The sequence below is a fragment of the Stegodyphus dumicola genome, chromosome 1, assembly GCF_044657685.1.
Source record: "Stegodyphus dumicola isolate Sdum_Otavi_A_Nest chromosome 1, ASM4465768v1".
NCBI lineage: Eukaryota > Metazoa > Arthropoda > Arachnida > Araneae > Eresidae > Stegodyphus > Stegodyphus dumicola.
Genome location: NC_140768.1, coordinates 262657134 through 262682729, shown reverse-complemented (window position 1 = coordinate 262682729; position 25596 = coordinate 262657134). Strand labels below are relative to the sequence as shown.

Genomic DNA, 25596 nt, shown 5'->3' with positions numbered 1-25596 from the left:
GGTGTCAACTTCTTGACACATTTCCACCTTCTAGTGGATGTCAAGAATAATTGCTTAATTGATGCTACAACTCAGCTGACATCACAGGGCCAAGCTTCTCACGTATCAAACGTACCTACCAACATAAGTGTTTTATCGGGCAGCACACGGTTTCATCGGTTATTAGCAGAATTCCCTGACATTTTAAACCCATCCAAATCAGGGCAGCATACTCATCAGCCAGAAGTGTATCATCACATTGAAACACATGGCCCACCTGTATTTTCCAAACCTCGTCGTCTTTCTCCAGAGATGCTAAAAGCTGCTCGCAAAGAATTTGAATTCATGCTAGCACAGGGAACCATTCGCCCATCTAAAAGTCCATGGGCCAGTCCACTTCACATGGTTAAAAAGTCTAATGGTGACTGGCGGCCTTGTAGAGATTATCGTCGACTTAATGCCGTCACAGTCCCTGACAGATATCCAGTCCCACATATCCAAGACTGTACCCATCTTTTTCATGGAACAAACTTATTTTCTACCCTCGATCTTGCCAGAGCATATCATCAGATCCCAGTGCATGCTGAAGATGTGCCTAAGACCGCAGTGACTACACCATTTGGTCTCTTTGAGTACTTATATATGCCATTTGGCCTTCGCAATGCTGGCCAAACATTTCAGCGTTTCATACACCAAGTACTGTCTGGTCTCGATTTCTGCATCCCATATTTTGATGATATCCTGGTTGCATCTACAGATGCGGAAGAACATTTTCAACATCTGCGTCAGATTTTCACTCGCCTTAAAGATCATGGATTAAAACTAAATCCATCCAAATGTGTACTTGGTCAACCCTCAGTTTCCTTTCTTGGATGTCTTATCACCCAGAACGGAGTTAAACCTTTACCGGAAAGAGTCAAAGCAATTAACGACCTACCTCAGCCCAAAACCATCTCTGAACTGAAGCGTTTTCTAGCAATGTTAAATTTCTACCGACGCTTTCTGCCAAATGCCGCAAAAACACAAGCCTGCCTACATGAGTTTCTGAAGAATAGCAAAAAAAATGATCAACGAGCTGTCCCTTGGACTGAATCTGCATCTACAGCATTCGTGCAATGCAAACACGATCTGGCAAATACAGCCACACTTTCTTATCACTCAACTAGTGATCAGCTCTCTATAATGGTAGATGCATCTGACACGGCCATAGGAGCAGTGCTTCAAGCCCATACCACTAAAGGACTTTCCCCAATGGCATTCTTCTCCAGAAAACTTACTACTGCAGAAAGGAAATACAGCACATATGACAGGGAGCTACTTGCTGTGTACTGGGCTGTTAAATACTTCCGGCACAACTTGGAAGAACACGACTTCATCATTTTCACTGATCATCGACCATTAACCTTCGCTTTTAGAAAAAACTCTGACTCATGTTCTCCTCGTCAGTTTCGACATCTGGATTTCATCGCCCAGTTTAGTACAGATATCAGATATGTCTCTGGTACTGATAATTGTGTCGCTGATGCCTTGTCTCGGGTAAACAATATCAACCTCACTACCCCAGATTTCTCTGAAATTGCAAAAGCTCAATTGCATGATGAGGAACTCAAGAACCTAATCCAAATCCACAAACCTCCCTTCAGTTACAACCCCTGCACATTGATCCAACGCTTAAAATTTACTGTGACATAGAGAACAATAGAATACGTCCCTATATTCCTGTCAATTTTAGACATGAAGTGTTTAATGCCTTGCACAATTTGGCACATCCTGGAATCCGTGCCACCAAAAAGCTGATCGCAGACAGATTTGTCTGGCCAGCAATGAATCAAGACATCACAGAATGGACTTGTTCATGTATTAGATGTCAACGGTGTAAACTATCCCGTCACACTCACAGCCCCATTCAACAATTTAACCTTCCAGCAAGACGCTTTGATCATGTGCACTTAGACTTGGTTGGCCCATTGCCTCCTTCAAATGGTTACACTTACCTCCTCACTTGTATTGATCGGTACACAAGATGGCCTGAAGCCATTCCTATTGAAAATATATCCGCTGAAACTGTAGCTCGAGCATTCATCTCCCAGTGGCTTTCAAGATTTGGCATGCCTACCACCATCACTACTGACCAAGGCCGACAATTTCAATGTCACTTGTTCGCATTCCTCACCTCTCTTCTTGCCATTCGCCATATTCGCACAACACCATACCATCCATCTGGAAATGGGATGGTGGAACGCTTTCACCGATCTCTCAAACAAGGTCTGAAATGCCACAGTAGCACACACTGGACAGAAGCCTTACCCCTAGTCTTGCTTGGTCTTTGCACAGCATTCAAAGAAGACATTAGTAGCACTTGTGCTGAAATGTTATATGGTGCAACCCTCCGTCTGCCAGGTGAATTCTTTCACCCAGAATCTACTCCAGTTATCGACCCTCCAACATTCCTTCAACGTTTACGTGAGACCATGAGCAATATCTCGCATCTTCGCATAACCAGCCAAGCTATTTTGTACATCCTGCGCTTGAGACATCTTTGCACGTATTCATGCGCAACGATGCAATTAAGCCAACTTTAACACCTTCATATGATGGTCCATTCAAAGTTGTCAAACGAACACCGAAACATTTCACCATCATCTGCAATGGCAAACAATCAGTGATTGGAATCGATCGTCTCAAACCAGCATTTCTAATGCAAGATCCAACAACTTCCTCATCAACATCACTCCCGGAAGAAAGCTTACATCCCGTTAAAGAGCAACCTAAAACTACCAGATCTGGAAGAAAGGTTAAATTTAACCCAAAGTACTTATAACGTACCGATGGTACTTGGGGGGGAGTACTGTGGCGTTCCGACAGATACTTCAACTTCTATTCATGAGATGGCGCCACGTGTAAAATCCAGTTCTTAATCGGAGCAGCAAAGTGACATCTTTACGCACTCAGACTTCTCGTCGGACAAGTGTACGCGAAGGTAGCATGAACTGTGTTCCGAGCTCTGTGTTGATCTCGGCAATGTAATTTAAATTGTAATTTAGTATTTAATATATTCTTTTGTTATAGGAGATTGTCTACTCTTATTTTCTTTAATTATATCATGCATTAAGCACACACGACCACCAAATATGCGAAGAATAAAGTAAAATTTAAAGTTAAATAATATGGATTAGCTCACATGTGTAAGATAAAAATTCATTTTTTATAATTCTGCCGAAAATTCTTATGTATTTTATTTATTGATTAAATCTAAGTAGAAATCATTAACATAACTGCAGAATTATAATAATTTCCATGAACAAAGTAATTTAAATATAAATGAAAACAAGCAATGAATGAAAAACTTTTTATTAGGAAATATATGTACATACATATTTATATATGTCACTAAAAATAAGACAAAAAATGACATTAAAAATCTAAAAATTTAAAAAAAAATCTATTAAAAGTATAAGTTGAAAACGATATGACTTTACCAGAGAATTCAATAAAGTATACGATTTTTATTTCTTGCTAACATGCTGCAATTCTACCAAATAATTTGCTCACTTGTGTTATAAAAAATCAAAACTATAGTATGGATTTCTTTTTCACCTCTGCTGTTCCTATTTGAATTAAAAATGCATACAAAACTGAATTTAAATAATTAAAATCGATAGTATTGTGTAAATTGTACAAAAATAAAAATAATTTTAAGAAGTGTTTACAAAAAGTACCATCCATGCATATAGCTTTTATCGTGTTTGCAGTATGTAATAAATAAAACTACGTTAGAGCCTTACACTCTAAAGCAAATTTACAGATAACTTAAAAAAAGAGCAAACTAAAACTACTTTTTATTACATCCTTCAATTTTTTACACATAAATCTAACTATAAGACTATAATTTATAATGCTTAAGATATTTATATTAAGAAATAACTGTATACATATGTTTCAAAAGTGAACTTTCTTTTGGCAAATGAGGTGCATCCATTGTTACGACTGCCCTTGCTTGAAATGGCGAGCTTCAGAAAACAAAGTTCGGGCACTCTGTCTCGACAGGGGTCATTCTGTCTCTCAATTCACTCCATTGTCATAATTGCAGGTGGCAAAACATATTCTGTTACCAAGACATTAAACCTGCGTTGTTTAACGCAAAACGGAGCAAAAGCTGCTATCACTCTGCAAATCCCACTCTGAGGGATTTAGAGTGTAAGTTCTAAATTTTGGGCCCCAGTGCTTTTCCTAAACTCTAAAACTTTTGTCATTCCTTTATTTTGTTGCTCGGTGCTTCTCTAAATTCCAAAAATTTTGTTTTCCCTGAATTCCGACGCCAGTTCTGGATTTATTTGAGTAACAAATTAGATATTATAAATTCAAATAGCACTAAATGTAATCTTTTGGTGTATGATTTATCATTAACAAAATCTTTTTTTAGCATATGGAAAGAAATTTTTGTTAAATTTTTCCTCATAAATATTTCATAGTGCATTTAACTTAACCCTTTCCGGCACACTACCTTTTAACGTTGGAGTTTGATTTTAAAAAAAAAAAAGGTAGGCAGTCTAATTAGGCCTAGAGGAGTGCACAAATAAAATTTTGTGAAGGTAGCACTTATCGTTTTAATTCTGTGGGTGTGCCCAAAGTGGCATACTGATTGAATAGAGCTTCGAAAAGAGTGCTGAAACGAGCATTGTTGTCAATGAACTGACCGATGAGATGCGGAGAAACAAAGAATACAGACTCTCAGTTGTCCTAGATTATCAGTGTCAAATGGCGAACCCTAGGTCTGGGCACACCTAGGGTTCGCCATTTGATTTTAGGCAAGATTTCAAAGTAAAAATTTAAAACTAATATAGAATAAGGAGATTAGCATACAGCCAAAAAAATAACGTAGAATTTCTTTTAAAACAATTCCTTTTATACACTAAAAAAAATCTGGAAGATTTCTTTGAAAAATAAGGGTCTTGAAAAACTAAACATGGCTGAAATATGTGGACTGGCTTGTGTTGAGCTGCCATCTATTATAAATAAAGAAGGTTCAAAGTAACCTATAGTAACGTACAAATCCTTTTTCATTCAACTTTTCTGTGTGTATGGAAGGAAATTTTTAAGTGCCGCAAAGGGTTAAATCCATAATCATCGCCAAACATAATGTCAACAAAAAAGGTTACCATACTCTTTGTTATTCAATTACTAATAAAAAAATTGTTTAGGCATCACTGCATAAGTCATTACTCAAGTTGTCATGTGTTGATGAATATATGGTGATAAAAGCAAAATATAATAAATAAAGATTTGTGCCAGGTTGACTCGGGGATATAAAATATTAGTAGGTGTAAAATCAACAATGTTTCTATGTAGAATGTTTTGCTTTGGGATGTATGCTAAGCGGATATGCAACAATGGAGCCAAATTATTGATCATGCAAATTTATACTAAAATGATTGTTTGTTCAATAGCGGGGTATTTTATTTAGTGCCGAACTGAAATTAAGAATTGGAACTCTTCACGTGTTTTGTTACGGGGAGAAAAAATCAAATGTGCATGCGTAAAACGTTAAAAAAAAAGGTTGTTTTGAGTGGTAGCTTTTGAGGTCTTGATTTTAGATCATTCCAGATATTAGACTTCTGGATCTCAGACTGTGCACTATATTTATTTTATTGTACTATGAGTTTTGTTTCATATAAAATTTACCATCAGATTGCACTTCTAAAGGTCCAGAAAAGGTATGATGAAAGAGATCCCTTGTAATGGGCAACCGGGCTTCAAAAGTAGATTTCTCACCTAAACTATTTCTGAACTGGGAAGGTGATTTTTCTTCATTTCATTTGGAGATAAAGCTCATAAATTTTCACTGTCTATTACATTTCCATTATGTTCTGATTGCTACAGTAAAAATAAAATATCTTCTTGCAACAAAGATATTTTAACCCCAGTTTTATTGTGATGTATCTGTAAAAGTGAAAAGAGTATTTTCATGAAAAATAACAAAAAAGCATAAATTTAAAAAGTAACAAAACCAGGAAACATAATTTCTATTTTAGACAGAGCGAGCTTTCATTTATACTTCAGAAATATTTGCCCTTATTTCTGATTTAAAAGAAAATAATGAAGGGGGAAAAAAAGAATTAATGTATAAAAGGATATATAAAATGAGATAAATAATTCAGATTCCAAGAAACAAAAATATACATCACATCAAATACAACAGACAGGTAATACCAGCTATTTTATGCCTACCAGCGGCCGAGCGGTAAAGTCGCTGAACACTGGTAGTTCGGTCCGAGGTTCGAATCCCGCGAACGAGCTGGCTGCGTGGGTGTTTTCGTGGTTTTCCCCATGTGTAACGTGTATACGAGCCAGTTTCCCTTAGAAAGTCCTCCACGAAGGCATCCCTCCCTTAGGCAGATAGCCCTCGAGGCTTTGCCATAATCACACACACACCAGCTATTTTATTGGCCCTCAAATGTTCTGCATAGAAACATGCTTTAATGTCCCCCTTTGTTGAATTTAGTATTTCTTTCACCATGCATATGTCACTTATGTCTGCCATTTATACACTGTAGCATTCACACTATTTATATCAGCAGTTGCGTCTGCCACTTATAGCATGGCAGTCATCTGCAAAAGATCAGTTTCTAATATTTTTATCTATCTTAATACAGCTATTTTGTATAATTAGTTTTAATATGTAAGTCATAAGAAAATTGCTCTGTTGGTAACAATGCTGTAATAGTTTTTTTTAGTCCAGTTTTGCAATTTTGCGTTGAATCACTATAAATGTCCGTTTCACTTTTCAAACTGTTGCCACCAAATGTTAGAGTCCTGCATTATATTTGAAGAAATTAAATAATGAAAAATATGCATTAAATGTATGTATATTTCTCACATTGTGATAAAACAATGGTACATAGAGCCATCGAATTTTGAACGACATAATCCTCCTACAAATATCAGCATGTAGAAGGCCAAATTTGGAATTTGTTTTATTATCAATTTCATATTTTCTAAAACTTTAACGAATTTTTGAGTAACAAACTGAACGATTTAAAAGCGAGCAATGACAACACTCTACAGGGGAAAAAAAAGACCTTTTTGTCACCACCGCATGGAACTGTGTATCAGAAATTCTAAAGATAAGCTCATTTTAAAATTATTTTGCGACATTGCTATTGAACTGAATTTTATGGTTTAAGTGCAAAGAACATATTTAATAAACAAAGGTAACACACAAAATGCTAAAAAATGCCCCTTTGGACATAATTTAAAATCTAAAACCCTTCAGTTTTTGTTTTTTTTTTAATTTTTATTTATTTATTTATTTATTTATTTTTATTTATTATTTTTTTATGTAGGTAAGTTTTATTCAGTAAATTTTGTTTAAAAAAAATGAAGGCTCAGTAAATTTGTAATCTCGATCAAATTTCATTAAATGTCTTAAATTATTTGACTCTGGATTTGCAGTAAACTTTAGTGTCTTGATAGTTAAGAAACTGAACAAGTATTCAGTCTAATAAAAAATGTTCTGAAAAAATTAAAGGAATTCATTTACATTTGTTGCATTCATTTATTTCCAACCTGCTTCATACAAGTGTAATTCTACTGTACTAAATGTGCAGCTTCATCTATATTATGGTGGAAAATGTGGGGATACAGATTCAAGGATCTTGTACCCTGCTTCTCCTACCACCAAACTACTTTTGGCTTACCAATATTTTAAGTGCTCCCACATTGCACAGACACTATACACTTAAAAACATCTATGCTTTCTGTGAGATTTGAACCCAGGTCGACTGGTGAAGCAGCCAGCATCACTCTTACCACTATATTAGTCAGGATGGTTAATCCATTGACAAGGGCTTTTGGTGTCATTTAAATAATGAAGGCTATAAGAATGAGGAAATACTGAATTGCCTCAAGAAAAACTGGCTGCAAGTGGCATATCCTTTTATTAAGTACATTCCTTCAGTATTTTGCCATGACATGCAAATCTAATATAACATCAAAATAATAATTGTACTAATTTCCATTGTATTAGAATTTATAAAGCAAATTTAATGAAATTTATTATTGATTACTTTATATATCTCTGACTGTAATTTCTAGACTTCTAATTTGTGTTTGTTATGCTATTAATTTGAAAGCATTTTCTATTTAAATTATTACAAATTTCCTTCTATTTTTCTAAAGTGCTTTTATGTATTCATTTTCTGATATATTGCTATCACCCTTTTTCTATGCTTGTTTATTAATTTAAATAATAAGTAAAATTTTCGTTTATAGAATTGAGAGTTATTCGTGCAAAATGGCTGGCGATCATAAGAAACTTTTTAAGATGATGAATGCAGAAAATAGTGCCAATGATCTGCAGGCACTTTCACCTCCTCAAAGCATGCTGATGGTTGGAAGTCCTAGTAAAAACTACAGGTAATGAGCCTCTACAACTTAAATATTATTATATTGTATGTAGTTGTTTTTAGTCAATCCATTCCGATAGCAGTAAAAATAGTAAAAACTGGGACACTTTCTGACTCTCTGTATATCTCTTTAAAAGTTGGCAACTCATTGCCAAGCTAATATGCGAAAGGCTATAGCGATTTTTGAAAATAAAGGTGCACAAAAATTCCATAAATTAGTGATAAATCAATAGAATTTAAAACAAGAAACATTGATAACAAAACAATTATTTTCAAAAAAACCTTATGTATTTATTATCATTTTTACACTGTTGTTCTCCCCATGTACAGAGCAGTCTTTTTTTTTTTTTTTTTTTTTTTTTTTTTTTTTAAGCAGAAGAAAATGTACAAAATTTGGCATTGCATATGTTGCTGTTCTCCCCATTTGCACTGCAGTCTATGTTTGTAGTAAAAAAAAAAAAAAAAAACCTAGGAATTGCACAAATTTTTTTCCTAAAAATTTCATCATGTAAGATGTGTCGTTTTATGAAATGTGAATTTTTATATTCTGTACAGTTTTTATATTCCCTACAGTTTCTCAAGGGTATATCTGCAGTCATCTGCTGCACATGCACATATCTGATTGCCACATTAATACATGTTTGGCAATGTTGTAGATTTTCTGTTTTCATGACATTGCACATTCCTCATGAATACGTTTTAGAAAGAGTGCAGATAATCAGAAAGTAAAAGAATTGTTTTCCTGTTCAAAGCATTTTTATGCTATCTTGTATATTAAAAAGTAATTGAATAAAGTGTGAATAATACAGGTTTAAAGTGATGTGTAATCATTGTAATGAGACTAACTAAATCCACAAGTACATTCAATAGAGGTGCCTCACAACCCAGAGAAAAGAATTTCTTAAGCATGTTTTTTTTTTTTTTTTTTACCCCAAAAAAGGGACGTAACTTATTCTAATTCATTTTAAAATTGTATGTGCTATGTATTGAAGAAAATTTTTTTTCATTAATTTGTGGAAATTTGCTTCTTCTTTTCCTTTTTTTTTTTTTTTTTTTTTTAAATATTGTGCACCTGTTACATGTTTTCAGTTGGTATTTTATTCTAATAAACTGTTGGATAGTAGAGAAAGATGCTAGAGTATTCGTTCTCAGTGGAGGCAGCAAGAGAATGCTGAGGGGCGGTTTATAGAATGTGAATTCCCTACTACTAGCGAATTCCTATTCTCTGTAAGATGAGCTTGAAGAACTTGACACTACTGTTTTTCTGCAATCCCAACCAGCACAGCTCATGCGTCATTCCGCACGCCATTAATCACAGGGCAGGCATTGAGCATCCTTTTGGTTATGAATGTTGGATTTGACCCGTGTTTCTTGTGTTCCTTTTCATTCACTTCATTTCTGTTTTTTTTTCCTCCTCAGTTTAGAATTACTTTCATTGTTTATTTGGCCAGTCGCCTATGTAACTGCGCTTGTTAGTTCTTTATCGTGATCATGAATTATTAATTTTGAGAAATAGTTATCTTTCCCTCATCATATTTTGCTGCAGCCAAAAATGTCGTTTAATAAAAAGAAATGTCGTCAATACAGTTCCACATACTTGAAGTCTGGATTTGTTCCTTCGCTGTCGCACTTGCAATTGCCCATGTGTTTACTTTGTAATAAAGTGTTATCTAAGGAGGTAATGAAACCATCGTATTTGCAAGAGCATCTGCAAAAAGTTCATCCTGTCAAACAAAATAAAGATTTGTTGTTTTTCACAAACATCAGGCGCAAGTTCCTGAAAGCATCGTCTGTCTCAGGCTTACTAGCAGCAGCATCAAAACAATGTGGCAATGATTTGATAGCCTCTTATAATATATCAAAATTAATTGATAAATTGGGGAAAACTCATACCATCGGCAAAGAGTGCATACTGCCAGCTGTCAAGCAAGTTTTAGAAAGGGTTTTACACCATCCAGCCGCATCCAGTATTATAAAAAAATGCCCCATCAAGCAATGATATAGTGCGACAATGAATTGATGAGATGGCTAAAGATGTTAAAGCTTCCTTATACAAACTTTTAAAATTCGCCGAATTTTCGCTTCAGTTTGATGGTGCAGCCTTGCCAAGTACTAATGAGGCTTTACTGTTAGCATACGTCCAGTTTGTGAAGGAAGGAAATATTATTCAAGAGATGCTTTTTGCGAAAAGCTTGATTGCAGATGCTAAAAGTGAATCTATTTTTAATATTATCAAAGATTATTTTAAAGAGAAAAATATTTCTCTTGCGAACATTATGTCTGTTGCCACCGATGGAGCTCCTGCAATGGTGGATTATCATCATGTGTTCATTGCCCTTTTGAAGAAAGAGGTTCCAGGTATTTTAGCATAATTCATAGGCAGCATTTAGTTGCAAAATATTACAATAACCATTTGCATCATTCGTTACTGTGTGTCATCTCTGCTGTGAACAAAATTCCCAGTAATGCTATCAATCAATTGTTCAGGCAGCTGTAAAAGGACAATGATAAAGAATTCAATCATTTGCTTTTACACACCAAGGTTCAGTGGCTGTCGAAAGATGCCTGCCTCAGTAGGTTCTGGAATCTTTTCGACTCTGAACTTAAGTGTCTCGAAGAGAAGGATGTAGCTCTGAAAGACAGATTGCTACAATTTAAGATTGATGTTACTTACATGACTGATTTATTTGCAAAATGCAATGGAATTAGTTTGCAGCTTCAAGGCAAAGAGCTCAATCTGATCACAATAAAATCTGTTATTTCTGCTTTCCTAAAAAAAACTCACTTTGTGAAAGCAGAATTTTGATCGCAGTGAATTTAGTCAGTGTCCAATCTTGTCAGATCTCCACAAGAGCAGCGAAATCCCGTTCAATGAAATATAAATTTACTGTCAACACCTTCAATTTTTCGCATAAGGACTTTTCTGAGTGTTTTGGAATATTTTGTCCCTGGAAGTGATGATAGATCATCATTCTTTTATGAATATTGAGAAAGCAGACGTTCAGATTCAGAGGGAATTAGTCGAACTTTCAGTTAATGAAACTTTGAAAGCCAGCTTCCAGAATGGTGATTGTCTCGCAGAATTGTGACTTCAAAGTAGCATCAATCACCTGTACCCAGGATTGGGGACTATCATCAAAATTTTTTAATTGCCTTCCCTTCCTTGTACCTTGTCGAGCGAGGATTCAGGGCTGTGACTGATCGAATTGCAAAAAAGAGACGCCAACTCCAAATCGTTGAAAGAGGGGACTTGTGTCTTTATCTCTCTAAAAATATTGAACTAAATCTTCAGAAACATCAAGCACAGACATTCCACTAATCATACTTGATTTTTTTCATTGATGTTTCTCGTTTAGTGTATTCTTTGCTGCTCTTTTTTTAATTATTTACTTTAGAATAAAGAATTTTTTAAACATAAAAGAGCATTTAAGTTTTTTTTTTTTTTTTTTTTTTGTGTGTGTGTGTGTGTGTGTGTGTGTGTAAGTCATTTCAGTTTTAACCAAAGGAATGTTTAGTTAACTATTCAAGGCAAAACTATGGAGTTAAATAAACAAATATGGTGTTTAAGTCTATTGAAAAAAAAAATTGCTTAGCATTTGAGCTTACAAAGATTAAATAAACCATCTAAAAACGTGCAGAAATTTTAATAAATCAATTAATATTAGATTCTTAAAGAACTGGGTTAAAATATTGCTCATTTGGATGTATTTGAGAAAGTAAAGAGTTCCATAGGAAAGCATGCTAAAATTTAAAAGTTGAGAAAGAAATTTTGGCTGAATAGAAGAATATTATCAGAAATTCATTGCCAGAAAATTGAATAATACAAGAAGTGTGGCAAACATTAAAGATACATGATCTCTTTTGGTCAATAAAATGCTGAAAATATTAATGCAATGTATGGAATTTTATAGTGTTAAAATCGAAGATATATTTATTCCTGAGCAAGGTATTAAAACTATCAGCAAAGCTGAAATAAAAGCTTTTGTTTTACATGTATAAACTTTACAAATAGTCCCAGGTGAATGTAAAGTATTTATGGGGGGAAGAAGGTGTTTCCTTTTTTTATAAGTTAGAAAAAAGTGATCAAATTTATTTAAATCACACACAAAAAAGAAAAGGGGGATCGATCACCCTCATGTGCATAATCACATTTGATAATAAGGCATATATACTTGCAGGTTAATAATGTAATTTTGTTTCTGAAATGTAAAAACTTTATAAATTTGAGCTTCCTATTTTGATAAACTAGCTTCAGGAAGTAATATTTTAACATACATTTTGTAATACAGATGCTCCTAATATAATATTGAAAACATAATTATGTTATGTATTTTTATTATAGTTAACATTACAGTTTATGAAAGATCATTTAAAAATTGAATAATTGTCGTAGAATTTTAAAATTGCAGCAAGACTGTCAAGATGAGAAAATAATTCTTAGATTCTTCATGAAGATAAGCAGACATTTATCTCCTTTACATTTATCTTTGTTTCTTACAATATGAAAAAATTATTATATTGCTATCAATTTGTTTTTGGTACTGTTATTGAAATTTAGGTTATAATGTTTATACAGAGGCTGTTCGCGCATTTTTTAGACGATTTTGGTAAGCGGTAATAAAAAATCATTTGCTGCAAAAGAAGTAATTGCAATTGTACTGTGTTTTTAAAAGTCAAAATTATCATCGGTGGCTTGAAAGTTTTGTTTTTAATCAAAATGGCAAATTTAACAAAGCAGTGGTTCGAAGGCTACATTTACACTCTTTCCAAAGAGAAATATGCATACTCCGTTATCCAAAAACGATGTGAGAGTCATGGTTTTGTGATATCTAAAACGTTGATAGGTAATATCATCAACAAGAAAGGAAACAAATGTCAAATTGGAGCCTCAAGTGGGACAAAAATTCCAAACAAGTCTCCAAGGAAAAAACGGACATCTTCGACTATTGCAAAGGTGCGTTGTTTAATGTTAAAAGAAAATCCCCCTAGTCAAAGGACAGTTGCAAAATCATTAAAATGCTCGGTGTCCACTGTAAGCAAAATGATAAACGTTGATTTAAATCTTAAGAAAGCGTAAAAACGCAATGTTCATCGTCTTCTTCCAAAGCATATCGCTCAATGCAGGACACACTGCAGAATTCTATATGAGAAACACTTATCAAAAGAAAAATGAAAAATAATTGTCACAATAGATGAAGCATGGGTGTATTTAAATGATTGTAACAAAAAAAGAGCCATTTATTATCATAAAAGGGGAGGAAAAATTTAAGTACATGGTTCAAAGAATCGAAAGAAAGTTTTTTTACGGGATTCATGATTGTTTCTGGTTTTTCTTATAATGGCAAGTTAAAAACGAAGAGAGTGCAAAAAAATGTCAAGATTAACTCCAAATACTATCAGGAACATATTTATCGCCAATTTTTCTGAATGAAATACCATCGTTTTACCCACAGTGCCATCAATCTGTGAGACTCCATCAGGACAAAGCTAGCAGTCACACATCAAAATCCACTGTAAATTTCCTAAAAGAAATGGAACAAAAAACTGGTGTCAAGGCCTTACCCTTCACTGATATCCCTACTAAATCTCCCGATGTGTCACCTATGGATTTTTGTGCTTTCGGACTTTTAAAAACTGCATTATCCAAACATAGTCCCAAAACCCTAACAGGACTCTGGAAAGCTGTTTGGGAGGAATGGGATAGAATACCTCTTCTGCCACTTCAAAAGGCATTATTATCCTGGAAATTGTGGTGTTGAAAGATAATTCAGAATAAGGGGTGTCAAATAGAACATTTAAAACACAAGAATTTTATGTAATTTAGTTTTGTGAATACAATATACATCGTCTAAAAAATGTGCGAACAGCCTCTGTATTTGTTTGCTTTGATTCTTAATAGCAGATAATTTGAATTTTTTAGTCGTAGCCAAAGTGATGATGGAGAAGGACAAGGGCCATTGTGTGATACAATAAATCGCAAAACTTTGAGTTATTTGATTGCTACATTAAATGCTTCCTTTCATCCAGATTATGATTTTAGCCATGCAAAAAGTGAAGAATTTAGCCGTGAACACAGCCCAAGAGTATGTATTTAATGAACAATTTATTATTTAAAAAATGTTTCTGAAAATATGTAAATGCTTAATTACAAAGGTTTTTTTATTGCAAATACATTTTATGTTTTTTGAAGTAAATGCTAACAAATGAAAACATATTGAACAGTATTTGCTGGAGTTCACATGAGTGTAAATGCGCTGCCGTATTAGTTTTTCTCTGTTAACCCTCAGTTTTGCAATAAAAAAAGTAACCTGGTCGGTGATAAGTCCAGTGAATAGGGGTGGTGATGTAGTACAGTTACTTTTTTTTTTTTCAAAAGCACATAAATAACAGCTGCAACAGGGCATGGCACATCATCATGCATCAAGAACCAATTTTTGTTTGCGTAGAAGTCTGGATGCACATATGCGATGCATTTCAAGAGCCTATCCAATACACCCACGTAAAGTAGTGCACTGACTATTTTTCCTTCGAGAACAAATTCCTAGTGAAACAATCCTCTGCAGTTAAAAAAAAAGCCTGCTTACATTGTTTTCACCCTGAGTTTTTGGAAATACACGTTCTTTGACTTTTTGGTGAGTTTTATCCTACCCACTCTTCTGTCTTTGTTTCTGGGTTGTAGGTGAAGCACCACAATTCATCATTTCACTTTTTAAAATCTGGATTATAATTTTACATGTCAAGAAGATCTTGACAAGCTGCCACTAATCTTTTTATTCTATTTAATGAATGTACAACAGAACTTGCACACAGTTTCCTTTTTCCTAAATCCTAACCAGTTGTTGTACAGTTTCTTTATCAATATTTAACCCTATGAGCAGCCAGGGGTTTTCACTAAGAAAGCACAAATTTCTCAAAAGTACCATGAGAACAAATTATTTTTTTGATTTTAATGTAAAACCTCTCCTGATATTACATACCTGGATTTGTGTACTTTTGATATATTGCCTTAATTTCTTTGGCATATTTTAATGTGCATGTATATATACGTTCTTGCAGATATCACAAAAAATATTCTAGGTTGTATATATATATATATATGGCTGCTTAGAGGGTTAAATGTTCTGCAAGCATTCTAATCATTAATCGACGATCTTGATTTAACACAGCATGGACAGCTTTGTTGTTCGGGGCAGTTCGTCTTGTGCGAGGACTTTCCGTTCTTTTGTCATCTTTTATGTCATCTCTACTATCTTGAAATCTACAAAACTTCACAAACATGTTAGAATGCAATAAATGTCATTCACCATAAGCGTTCTGTATATTTTGATAAATTTCACTAGCAGTTTAGCCACTTTCAAAACAAAACTTTATCGCACATCTCTGTTCCAAATGTGATTCCATAACAAAAACAAATAACATTCAAACACCAAATGATAATTACCTTCTTAACAACTCAACTCATCCTAATGCAATTAGCAGATTAGAATCAAAGTGTTTTTTTAGTGCATAGTTCCATTTGTTGCATGATAAATTTCATTAAAGTTATGATAATATATTATTAAAATTATATTTAAGGAATAACATTAAAATAAAACTTTTGACTTATTATTAGAATATTTTCAATCTGAAAAATAATAATAAATGCTATAAAATGCTTTATAGCAAAAGCAAAATAGCTATTGTAATTATATAAAAATGTCTTCTTTTATATTTTTTCATGGTAAGGGTTTATTCCAGCGTCTCAGAATTCTGAGAATGTATATCAGTTTCTTCTATAAAATTAATTTTACACTTATCCTCTCTGTTTTTTTTTTTTTTTTTTTTTTCTGGCTTTTTGCTGTTACAGAATTAATTCGAATAATTTTTCTTTTAAATTGTTTTCCTTTGCATCTTACAAGAATTTAAAGGTAAAATTTGTAAACCTATAATTCCAGAAGATTCCAGAAAAATGTAAGAAAAGGAAAAATAACTTCAAGGTATTAGTACATAATGGATGTATTTTACATAAAGTTTTACTGTTCTTACTTTTTGGAGAAATTCTGGAAGAACAATGAAAACATAATTATTTGAATTTTCTACTTCTGATATTAAAAATCTTAATTTGTTTACCTTCCATTTATTTTCTCTTCTTTTCACTAGATACAACCATGGAAAATATAAGAAATGCTTCTAATGTTGTCACCTGGGCAGCATCTCTAGAAAGGAATTTTTTTATTAATAAAGAAATTGAAGAATGGTAATTTAAAAGATTCATCTGTTAAGTCTTAATCCATCATACACAGAGCTGGCACTAAGCATTTTTTCATCTGATGTAATCTTTGTAGGTCCTGAATTCTGCTGCCTAGTGCCTCTCTAAATTCTAAATGTTTTGCCATTCCTAGATTTTGTTGCTCAGTTCTTCACTAAATTCCACCACACAGGCTCTGGTACAGGCACTGACCATATATCGTTTCATATTTATTCTCAATGTTCATATTACTAAAATAAAATTAGTTTCTTCTGTACATTCTAAATGCATTAGGTTTTTTGGAATAACAGAAATCATCAATTAAATCCCAAAATTCTAAAATGAAGAGGAAACAATACATTAAGAGAAATAAAATCATTCTTCAAAGAAATATTTTTGAGACATTGGCAGGAGATGAAGCAGAAACTAGTGGGAATGGTGGTTTGCTTACTGAAACAAATTTCTTATTGTTAGAAAAGATGCTTAAAGAGAAAGAAATTTACATGAATTAGCCAAAATGTCTGAGAAGTTTTCAAATTAAAAGGTGCATAAATATTTTGTTGTGTGATGTAGTTAGTGCAGTTACAAAACATATGTTTCGTAACTGCACTAACTAAACTTTTTGTAGCTGTTTTGTAACTACAACGCATAAATGTTTTGTAGTTTTTAACATATAATTATCCTACTTCCATTTAAGAATCAATGTCATAAATTACATGTGTTTTAAAGTGTGACATATTCTTAGGTTGTAATTTTAATAGTGGCCATGGAAATCTATAATGACTAAGGGCATCTAACTACCTAATTTAACTATTCGTAACTAATTACTCACCCTTAAGAGTTATCTCTGCATGTTAAAGCGAGTTATTACCTTTCATTAATCCTTACTGTGGTCACAAGATACAACACAAAAGTGCAAAAGTGTAAAAATTAATATAAAACGTATTCCTTACAGCTAGTGAGACTAAAAATAATATAAAAAAACTTAACTACCTCTGGTTCCTTAGTGGCTTATTGGAACCTTAAACTACATTAGCTGGGTCACAATGCCAAGAACTCTGTGCAAATTATGATATTAATTGTGTCAGACAGAGCATAACTTTCAACGCTTACCAACCATTGCTACCATCTCGCATTCGGGCCTACTCTGATCAGCAGACCTGTCTCCAGGCAAGCAGCAGTATAGGCAGTTTTATAGTTTCTGTTATGAATCATGCTGATTATGGTTTTACTTTTCATTTTAACTTATGCCATTTAACATAAAATCTGCCTGCTATTTACTAAACCTGTAGACTCGGCAAGTATGTGCTGAAGTGAGACATAAAAGAAAAAAATCAACATAAAGCTAACTGTTAATAAAACGTAAATAAAATGTTATTAATCTTTTTTTAAAATATGTCCAACTATTATAAGCATAAAATGTTTAATGCTACTTATTAAAATATTTAATGCTAAAATTTATCAATTTTACAAAGTTTATTTTATTCTTGAATTTTTTTTGTAATTATGTTCAGTATTAGGTTATGTTTAATAATAATGTGTCGTACTTACAGATCTGTTTTACTCTTAGGTTGGTATTACAAAAGTGAAGTTCAGCATAGAATAATAATATCTTTAATTCATTCAATTTCCATTTTCTGATAGGTCCTTCATTTTTTTTTTTTTTTTTTTTTTCCCCCTTGTTAATAATCCCTAAAACTACTTAATTACCATGTGCAGAAATGCGTGCGAACCCTGTAAATTAGAGAAACAGAAATTTTCCTTTTAACTAAAAATATGGTTATTTTGTTAATTTTATTGAAGTAAAATAAAATATTTATAATATAAGTTTCTTTTATTAAGAATGGATATGTGGTAACCATATTAATATATCAGTTAATAACATTTTAAATAATAATTTAGTATTATAAGTCATGTAATAGACACTATGCAAGTCATTGTTATGAATATTTTATTATGTTTAATAGATTGATATTTTGACTGATTTCTATTATAAATCATGGATTGAAATTTGTTTTATTAATATAACAATATTCAGCTGTATTTTTAATTACATATTATAGAATGTATTTGAGAGTTGTTGAATAATTGCACAACGATTAGAAATTGAAGCATTATTAGTTAATAAAAACAAAAATAATTATAAAACTTTTTTCCTCATCATGGAATAAGTTTATCTTATATTATTTTTTTTAATAGTGGGTGATGAATGCTGTTGATAGCAATCTCAGTGCAATAGCCAATCAGGATTATGAAGCTCTGAAACCGCAATTGTGGTCTGCTATTGATCATGAAATATGCTTATCGGAATGTGAAATATATAGGTAATGTGTATTAATTAATATAATTGCTTATATTTATGTAAAAGAGCTTTTTAATATATTTAATATTTGATAAAAGCATGAAATTGCATTTTTTTGCATTCATTGATTTCAGTATTCATTTAATTAAACCTCAGTATCCATGAATTTCCAGTTTTTTAGTCATAAACTTGCTACATCCATGAGTATACATGAGCATCGAGTCTGAATTATGCAAATTTCAATACCTATTTGACTTGATATAGATTCATACTCTTTAAAGATACTTATAATTATCTTTGCTTCAGAAAATGTTGGTTACCAATGCACATCAAATAAGTGTCAATTACACACACTATGCAACTTATTGGCAGAGTGCATTAAAAATAATAAAAATGTATGCAGCATGACTTAGGATTCTCAAACTAAATAGCAGTATATGGCCTTAGAAATGAGATAAGCATAGAGTGAGATGGAGAGTAAAAAACCACTTGACATCATTGTGCAAGAATTAATGTTACAAATGCTGCAATCTAGATCTTCCATGTCACAGTATAATGTAAACTTGCATATTCTATAGCAGTTATTCTGATGTTGCATAAACTACTCATCAATGATTACTGAACAGGTGCTGTTAATTCGGTATCATAAAACATTTTAAAGAAATCATGATGAATGTGAGGCGTATGAAACTAACTTTAGTGTAAACAATTTGATCGCCTGGTTTTGCATTTGTTCATACCGTTTAAGTCCTGTTAGTTGCCTCACTGCGGTAGTGTGGTGCCTCTGAGATGAATGAACAAAATACAACTGGATATTTTCTCATGGAAGGGTCACCCAAGATATGAAGGTCATTCCACTTTTCCCAGCTAAATGGTAAAAGGCATTTACAGAAAAGTGGTCGAACTTCAGTTTTTCTGTTAAGTGCCATGCATTACTATGAAGGCCATCCTGAAAATAAGGAATGACTGCACATGCCCACACATAATCATCTGCCTCAGAGGAAACTGCTATCTTATTCTGAGCCAAATCATGCTGTGACAATTTTTTCAAAATGTCTTTGACAATAAAAAATTCTACCTAGTGTGAAATCCAAAATATTATTTGGTTTCTTCATGCACAAAATGTTATTATTATAGGAAAATCAAGTTTATAGGCAAATTAAACAAGTTTGTGATGATAGTTGATTGAATGAAATTCCTGTAAGAAAATGGGATATCATGTTCAATAAAGGTAGGACAGTGATGTATGATGCAAATCAAAGTGGCTAGCCATCATTCATTTCAGGCGAGCTGGGGAAAAATATGGATTAAAAAAAAACTTCAGTTGGACATTTTTGTGTGATTTTTCCCTGGAAATTTCAGAAGCTATCTTACATGAAGTGATCTCAGATCACCTTGGCTAAAAGGAAATGTGCCCAGATTTTTGGCGGGAATCCAAGGTGAAATAGATAGGAGACAGTCAACAACTTTGATGCTCAATCCAAAACAAGGGATATGGGTTGTTGTCTGCTAGGATCAGTTTCATGACATGCTTTATTGTGCAGTTAAATTGGAGCATTTTTGTTCATCGCCCGGTGCTACTTTGGTAGACGGTTGCACATATTTTGGCGACTGATACAACTTATGGTAACTGATACTTTGTTGTGATCTTATTTTGAAAATAATGCATTTTATTATGCATAAATTCCATGTTTTTAATATTATTTGTGGCTTTTAAATATTAAAAATCAGTTTAATTTTACCTTTTTATTTAAAATAAAAATTTTATTGTTTATAATATTTTGTATAATTTATGTTGTGGATGATGTAATCAATGACATCACCTTGATTTAAAAGTAATTGATCTTAATGTCTATAAATTTAATCTAATGTTTTAAATATTATTTATGGCTGTTAAATATTAAAATACAATTTAATTTTGCATTTAAAAAAAATGGTTTTTATTATGTATGATTATTTAAATAATTTTAATTCTAGGCGTGATGTAATGAGCTCCCTGATTGGTTACGGAATATTTGTGCATTAACAAGCTGTAATTAGCTCCCTGATTGGTTACTGAATATTTGTGCATTACTGCGCCGTTTAAAAATTTTATTATTCATCGTATTCCTTAGATTTCATAGGAAACGGATATGTTCCTTTCAAAGATTAATGTTGTTATTGGTAAGTACCAAGAATTATTGGTATCGGAATAAAAAAATTGTTCTTTGAGACCTTATTTTGGCCAACCTGGCTTTCCTAATCAAAGATTTATTTATAAATTGCTACAAGGGTTAGAGGAAATTTATTTTAAATTTTTGGAGGAAACCTTGCTAATTGCTCCTTCAATGAAATGCAAGAAATGTGGATCACAGATAAAGATCGTTAGAAGAGCCGATTCTGAGAATGGCCGTATATGGTATTGTGGTCACAGTTGAAGACATAACCGCTGTAAACATTCCTCCTTTTTTACCAGCAATAAATTGCTGTCATTTTAGCTCTAGTGTACGAAGCGTTCTTATTTACTTATTTTAAAGTATTTGAATTTAAGTAATATTTTAATTCTTTTAAACGTTAGTATGATGGTTTTTAATTCAATATTCAATTTACATAATATTTTAATCCAGTTAAACGCTGGTGTGATATTTTTATAGCGGAATTTGTATTATATTTCTTTGCTATATGAAAGTAATAATTTAACCATACTTTAGTATTTTATACTCGTATTAAATGTATTTATTTACATTTGCCTGCCATCTTAAAAAGCAATGTTTTCAACAAAAAATTTATCCATTATTTTTAACGATATTTATTTTTTGAAAGTTTTGAATAATTTACTATGCGCAAAATACATAAAAACAGCATTTTTCAAGATGGCTGACGATTGTAAAAACCACGTCAACAATTGTGCCAACGTAAATCACTAAAAATCTGTGCAACCGTCTACCAAAGTAGCACCCATCCCCTTTATAATCCCAACTTGGTATCATATAATTTACATTTTCTGAAAATGAAGATATTTTTTTGACACTGAAAAATTCTGAAGAGCTCAAGAAGTAACTACATGGTTATGATCATTGGTAGTAGATAAATACAATAGCAGCTTTGAGAAACTCAAGCCATATTATGGTAAATGCCTTAGTAACAGTGGCATCTGTAGAATTAGATTCAGTGTTATTGTGCGCAAAGTTTTGTTGTTATATCTTTTGTTTAAATTGAGCAACACGTAAGCATTCTTTATTTTCTGGATGACATACATAAAATTGCAGTTATTTCCCATTGCCATTTTGGAGCCCCTTTACTTATTGAAGATCGAAAAGAGGCATTTGTTTTATTAAAAGAGTAGTCTTTGGGAATTGATCTAACTTTTTTTAATTCAAGAAATTTGATAACTGCAGCACATTTATATATGAATTACTTCAAAACAATTACACATATTGTTAATGTGTACCGTTATTTTCTTGCAGAAGTTCAGAACTTGATAAGTAAAAATTAACGGTACAATCAAATTTCATTATATAAAGTGAAACATAATATTATTAAATTTTTACAGTTTAAGACTAGTATTCCCCAGATTCTTTAATCTCATTGTAGGAAGGTTACAATAAATATTATGATAAAAATCTTTTATTGCTTTTCTATTTTCTGTTATAAAAATTATAACAATTTTTATTTTTTAAAGCAGGGAATTTCCCCTTTACTTATTGAAGATCAAAAAGAGGCATTTGTTTTATTAAAAGAGTAGTCTTTGGGAATTGATCTAACTTTTTTTAATTCAAGAAATTTGATAACTGCAGCACATTTGTATATGAATTACTTCAAAACAATTACACATATTGTTAATGTGTACCGTTATTTTCTTGCAGAAGTTCAGAACTTGATAAGTAAAAATTAACGGTACAATCAAATTTCATTATATAAAGTGAAACATAATATTATTTAATTTTTACAGTTTAAGACTAGTATTCCCCAGATTCTTTAATCTCATTGTAGGAAGGTTACAATAAATATTATGATAAAAATCTTTTATTGCTTTTCTATTTTCTGTTATAAAAATTATAACAATTTTTATTTTTTAAAGCAGGGAATTTATTTATGTAATTATATTTTAGTAGCTTCATAATAATATAGTCCATCTCTAGTAATAAGAATAATTGAAATAGCTAGTAATAATTTTTTATCACAACAGAAAAAAATTTGATGAAATACATAAATAAAAATATCCTTCAGTAATGTTAGGGTCACTCTTGTATTGTGATGAATTACCTCCTCAGTTTTTGTCTGTTCCTTTCTTCGTATCATATTCTTCTATAATTGATATACATTCTAATAAGTGTGTTTGGTATTATATCCTAGATTGTTTAATAGTTTTTAATGTGGTTAAATAAACTTAATGACAGTCTGTGTGCTTGAATGCCAGTGTGTCTTATTATAAAAGTTATTGACTATCAGTTTTTTTAGGAAATAAGTTTGACATTATACACAAAAATGCTTTATAAAAATACTTTGTGAATGCAAAAGTTGACCTAATGTTTTTATTAACTTACACAGCTCTTCCAAATTCCATGTGCTGTTAAAGTGATTCTTCCTTTATTTGAAGATATTACTCAATAATGAGTAGCCATCAGTGTGAGACCCTTTCTTAGTTCTTTAAAAATAAAATAAGGTGTGCATTATTTTACTTACTTCCTCTTTTTAGAGCAACAAATCACTGTCCCAGTTTTTTGTCCTTTATTGAACTGAAGAAGTAGAACGCCATAAGTGCAAGGTCCGGTGTGTGCAATAGATGGCTGTTTAGTTCATTTTCCTCCTTGTATGAATTACTGAGAAAGATGAGTGAGAGTGTGCATTATTATAATGACTATGGGTCATGTTTCAGGTTCTTGTTTGATCTCTTATTTGTAATGACTTCTCAAAGCTTGTAGCGTGTCTGAATGTACAATGTAATGCAAAAAAAAGGGGGGATAGTTCTATATCCCCCGTTCTACTGAGCCGATTGACAAAATTCAATGTATTAGATTTATATATAGCATTGTTCTAATACAGGTATTTTTAACACAAAATCAGACATTTTCTGAAATGAAATGCCAATTTTTTTTTCCATATTTCGATTCTACAACTCAAATTATGCCAAACTGCCAAGTTTTGTAAAAATCGCACAAGTAGTTTTTAAAAAATTAGCTCTCAAAATTTTAGCTCCTCCATGTTAATTGAATTTGATATACATTAACATCTCTTTTTTTATTAAACTTATTTGATTCTCCTTTTCATATTGAAAAATTTAGTTTCATTCTAAATAAAATTTGCTAAAATTATTTGAAAGTATGAAGGATGACATTTTCTGCTCGTGGACTATGAAGAAAAAGGAAAGGAAAATAGGTTCTTATAAATTAAGAAGTTTGCCAAGTGAATTATTCTTGCCGCAAACTGAAAAAATTCATCAAGATAAATTTTTTAATTTCTCCATAAATTTTTCACGAAAAATTACGAAATTTAATTAATACCTAGGCATAATTTGAATTGTCAAACCAAAATATGGGAAAAAATTGGCATGTTATTTCAGAGAAAATCTGATTTCGTGTCAAAATACCTATGTTAGAATAAAGCTATATATAAATCTAATACAGTCAAAAGTCGTTAATTCGGACACCCATAATCCGGACCTCAAAGCTACAAACTTTCTGCGCATGCGTCGTATTGACGCATGCGCGTAAGACCTTTACCACTACGAATTTGCGTGTGCGCGTGCGCAAAATACGTTTACGAATGCGCGTTTAATGTATAACGGACGGGATAAGCTAAGCTAAAATTATCTAATTATCTATTTCAGTTAATGTTGCAGATTGCGTTGTTCCTTAATCTTCGAATTGGATCCGGATTATTATTTTTTACAGACTGTTAGAGCAATTTTATAAAAGTAAGCTTAAACTTTCGATTTTGTCAAATAGAATTTCCGATATATATTTACTAATATGTAAAGGATATACAAAGCGAAAGTATCTTTCGGAGTCCATTAAACAAAAAGTGGAATTGCTGCAAAAAAATGGATAAAGGCATATATTTTGTTGACTAAACTTTAACACTTGTTTATCTAAACTTTAACGTTTGTTTATCTAAACTTTGTTTATCTTTAACGCGGGGGCGTGCAATGAATTCACTATCCTTATCTTAAGGGCAGATGTTTTTATTTTATTTGGCTTATAATTGCTTACTCAATGTAGTATTTCATCTCGATGTACTTCATCTTTGATATGATTTAAATCAAATGCCTCGTCATTATAATTCGCTTCCGATAGCGAAGAAAGTGACAGAGGTTATTGAAAACGAAAAAATTTCGATTGACAAATTAGTCGGTATTCTCGACACAGCAATTATAGGACGCGAACAGCGGAACTTTGTAACTGAACAAGAAATTATGTCTGTTTATAGAATTAAAGAGAATGTATTATCACATAAAAAACGAATCAACTTAAACAACTTACATTGAAAGAAATGTTTAATAAAGTAAACAAATAAATATTAAGCTTTTTTTTTTTGTAAATTTTGATACCCTTTAGATCATAATTGTTCTTTATTTCGTAAATTACGGTTTTATATTTTTAATTTTATAATTTCTGCATGCCATTTTACCAGATTTAAACTGATGATCTATAATCCGGAAAAATCGATAATCCGGAATCGCCGAAGTCCCGACGAGTCCGGAT

At 32.2% G+C, this 25596-nt stretch overlaps 1 protein-coding gene across 2 annotated transcripts in view; it reads left to right on the top strand.

Moving 5' to 3' along the window:
• Positions 1 to 25596, top strand: part of Maf1 (repressor of RNA polymerase III transcription Maf1) — a 55607-nt gene that overhangs the window by 20967 nt on the left and 9044 nt on the right. For both annotated transcript variants that reach the window (XM_085827490.1, XM_035358374.2), the window contains exons 2-4: positions 8251 to 8394; positions 14305 to 14467; positions 18811 to 18935. In XM_085827490.1, the coding sequence (XP_085683616.1) occupies positions 8251 to 8394; positions 14305 to 14467; positions 18811 to 18935 (432 nt within the window). The remainder of the gene's footprint in view (positions 1 to 8250; positions 8395 to 14304; positions 14468 to 18810; positions 18936 to 25596) is intronic.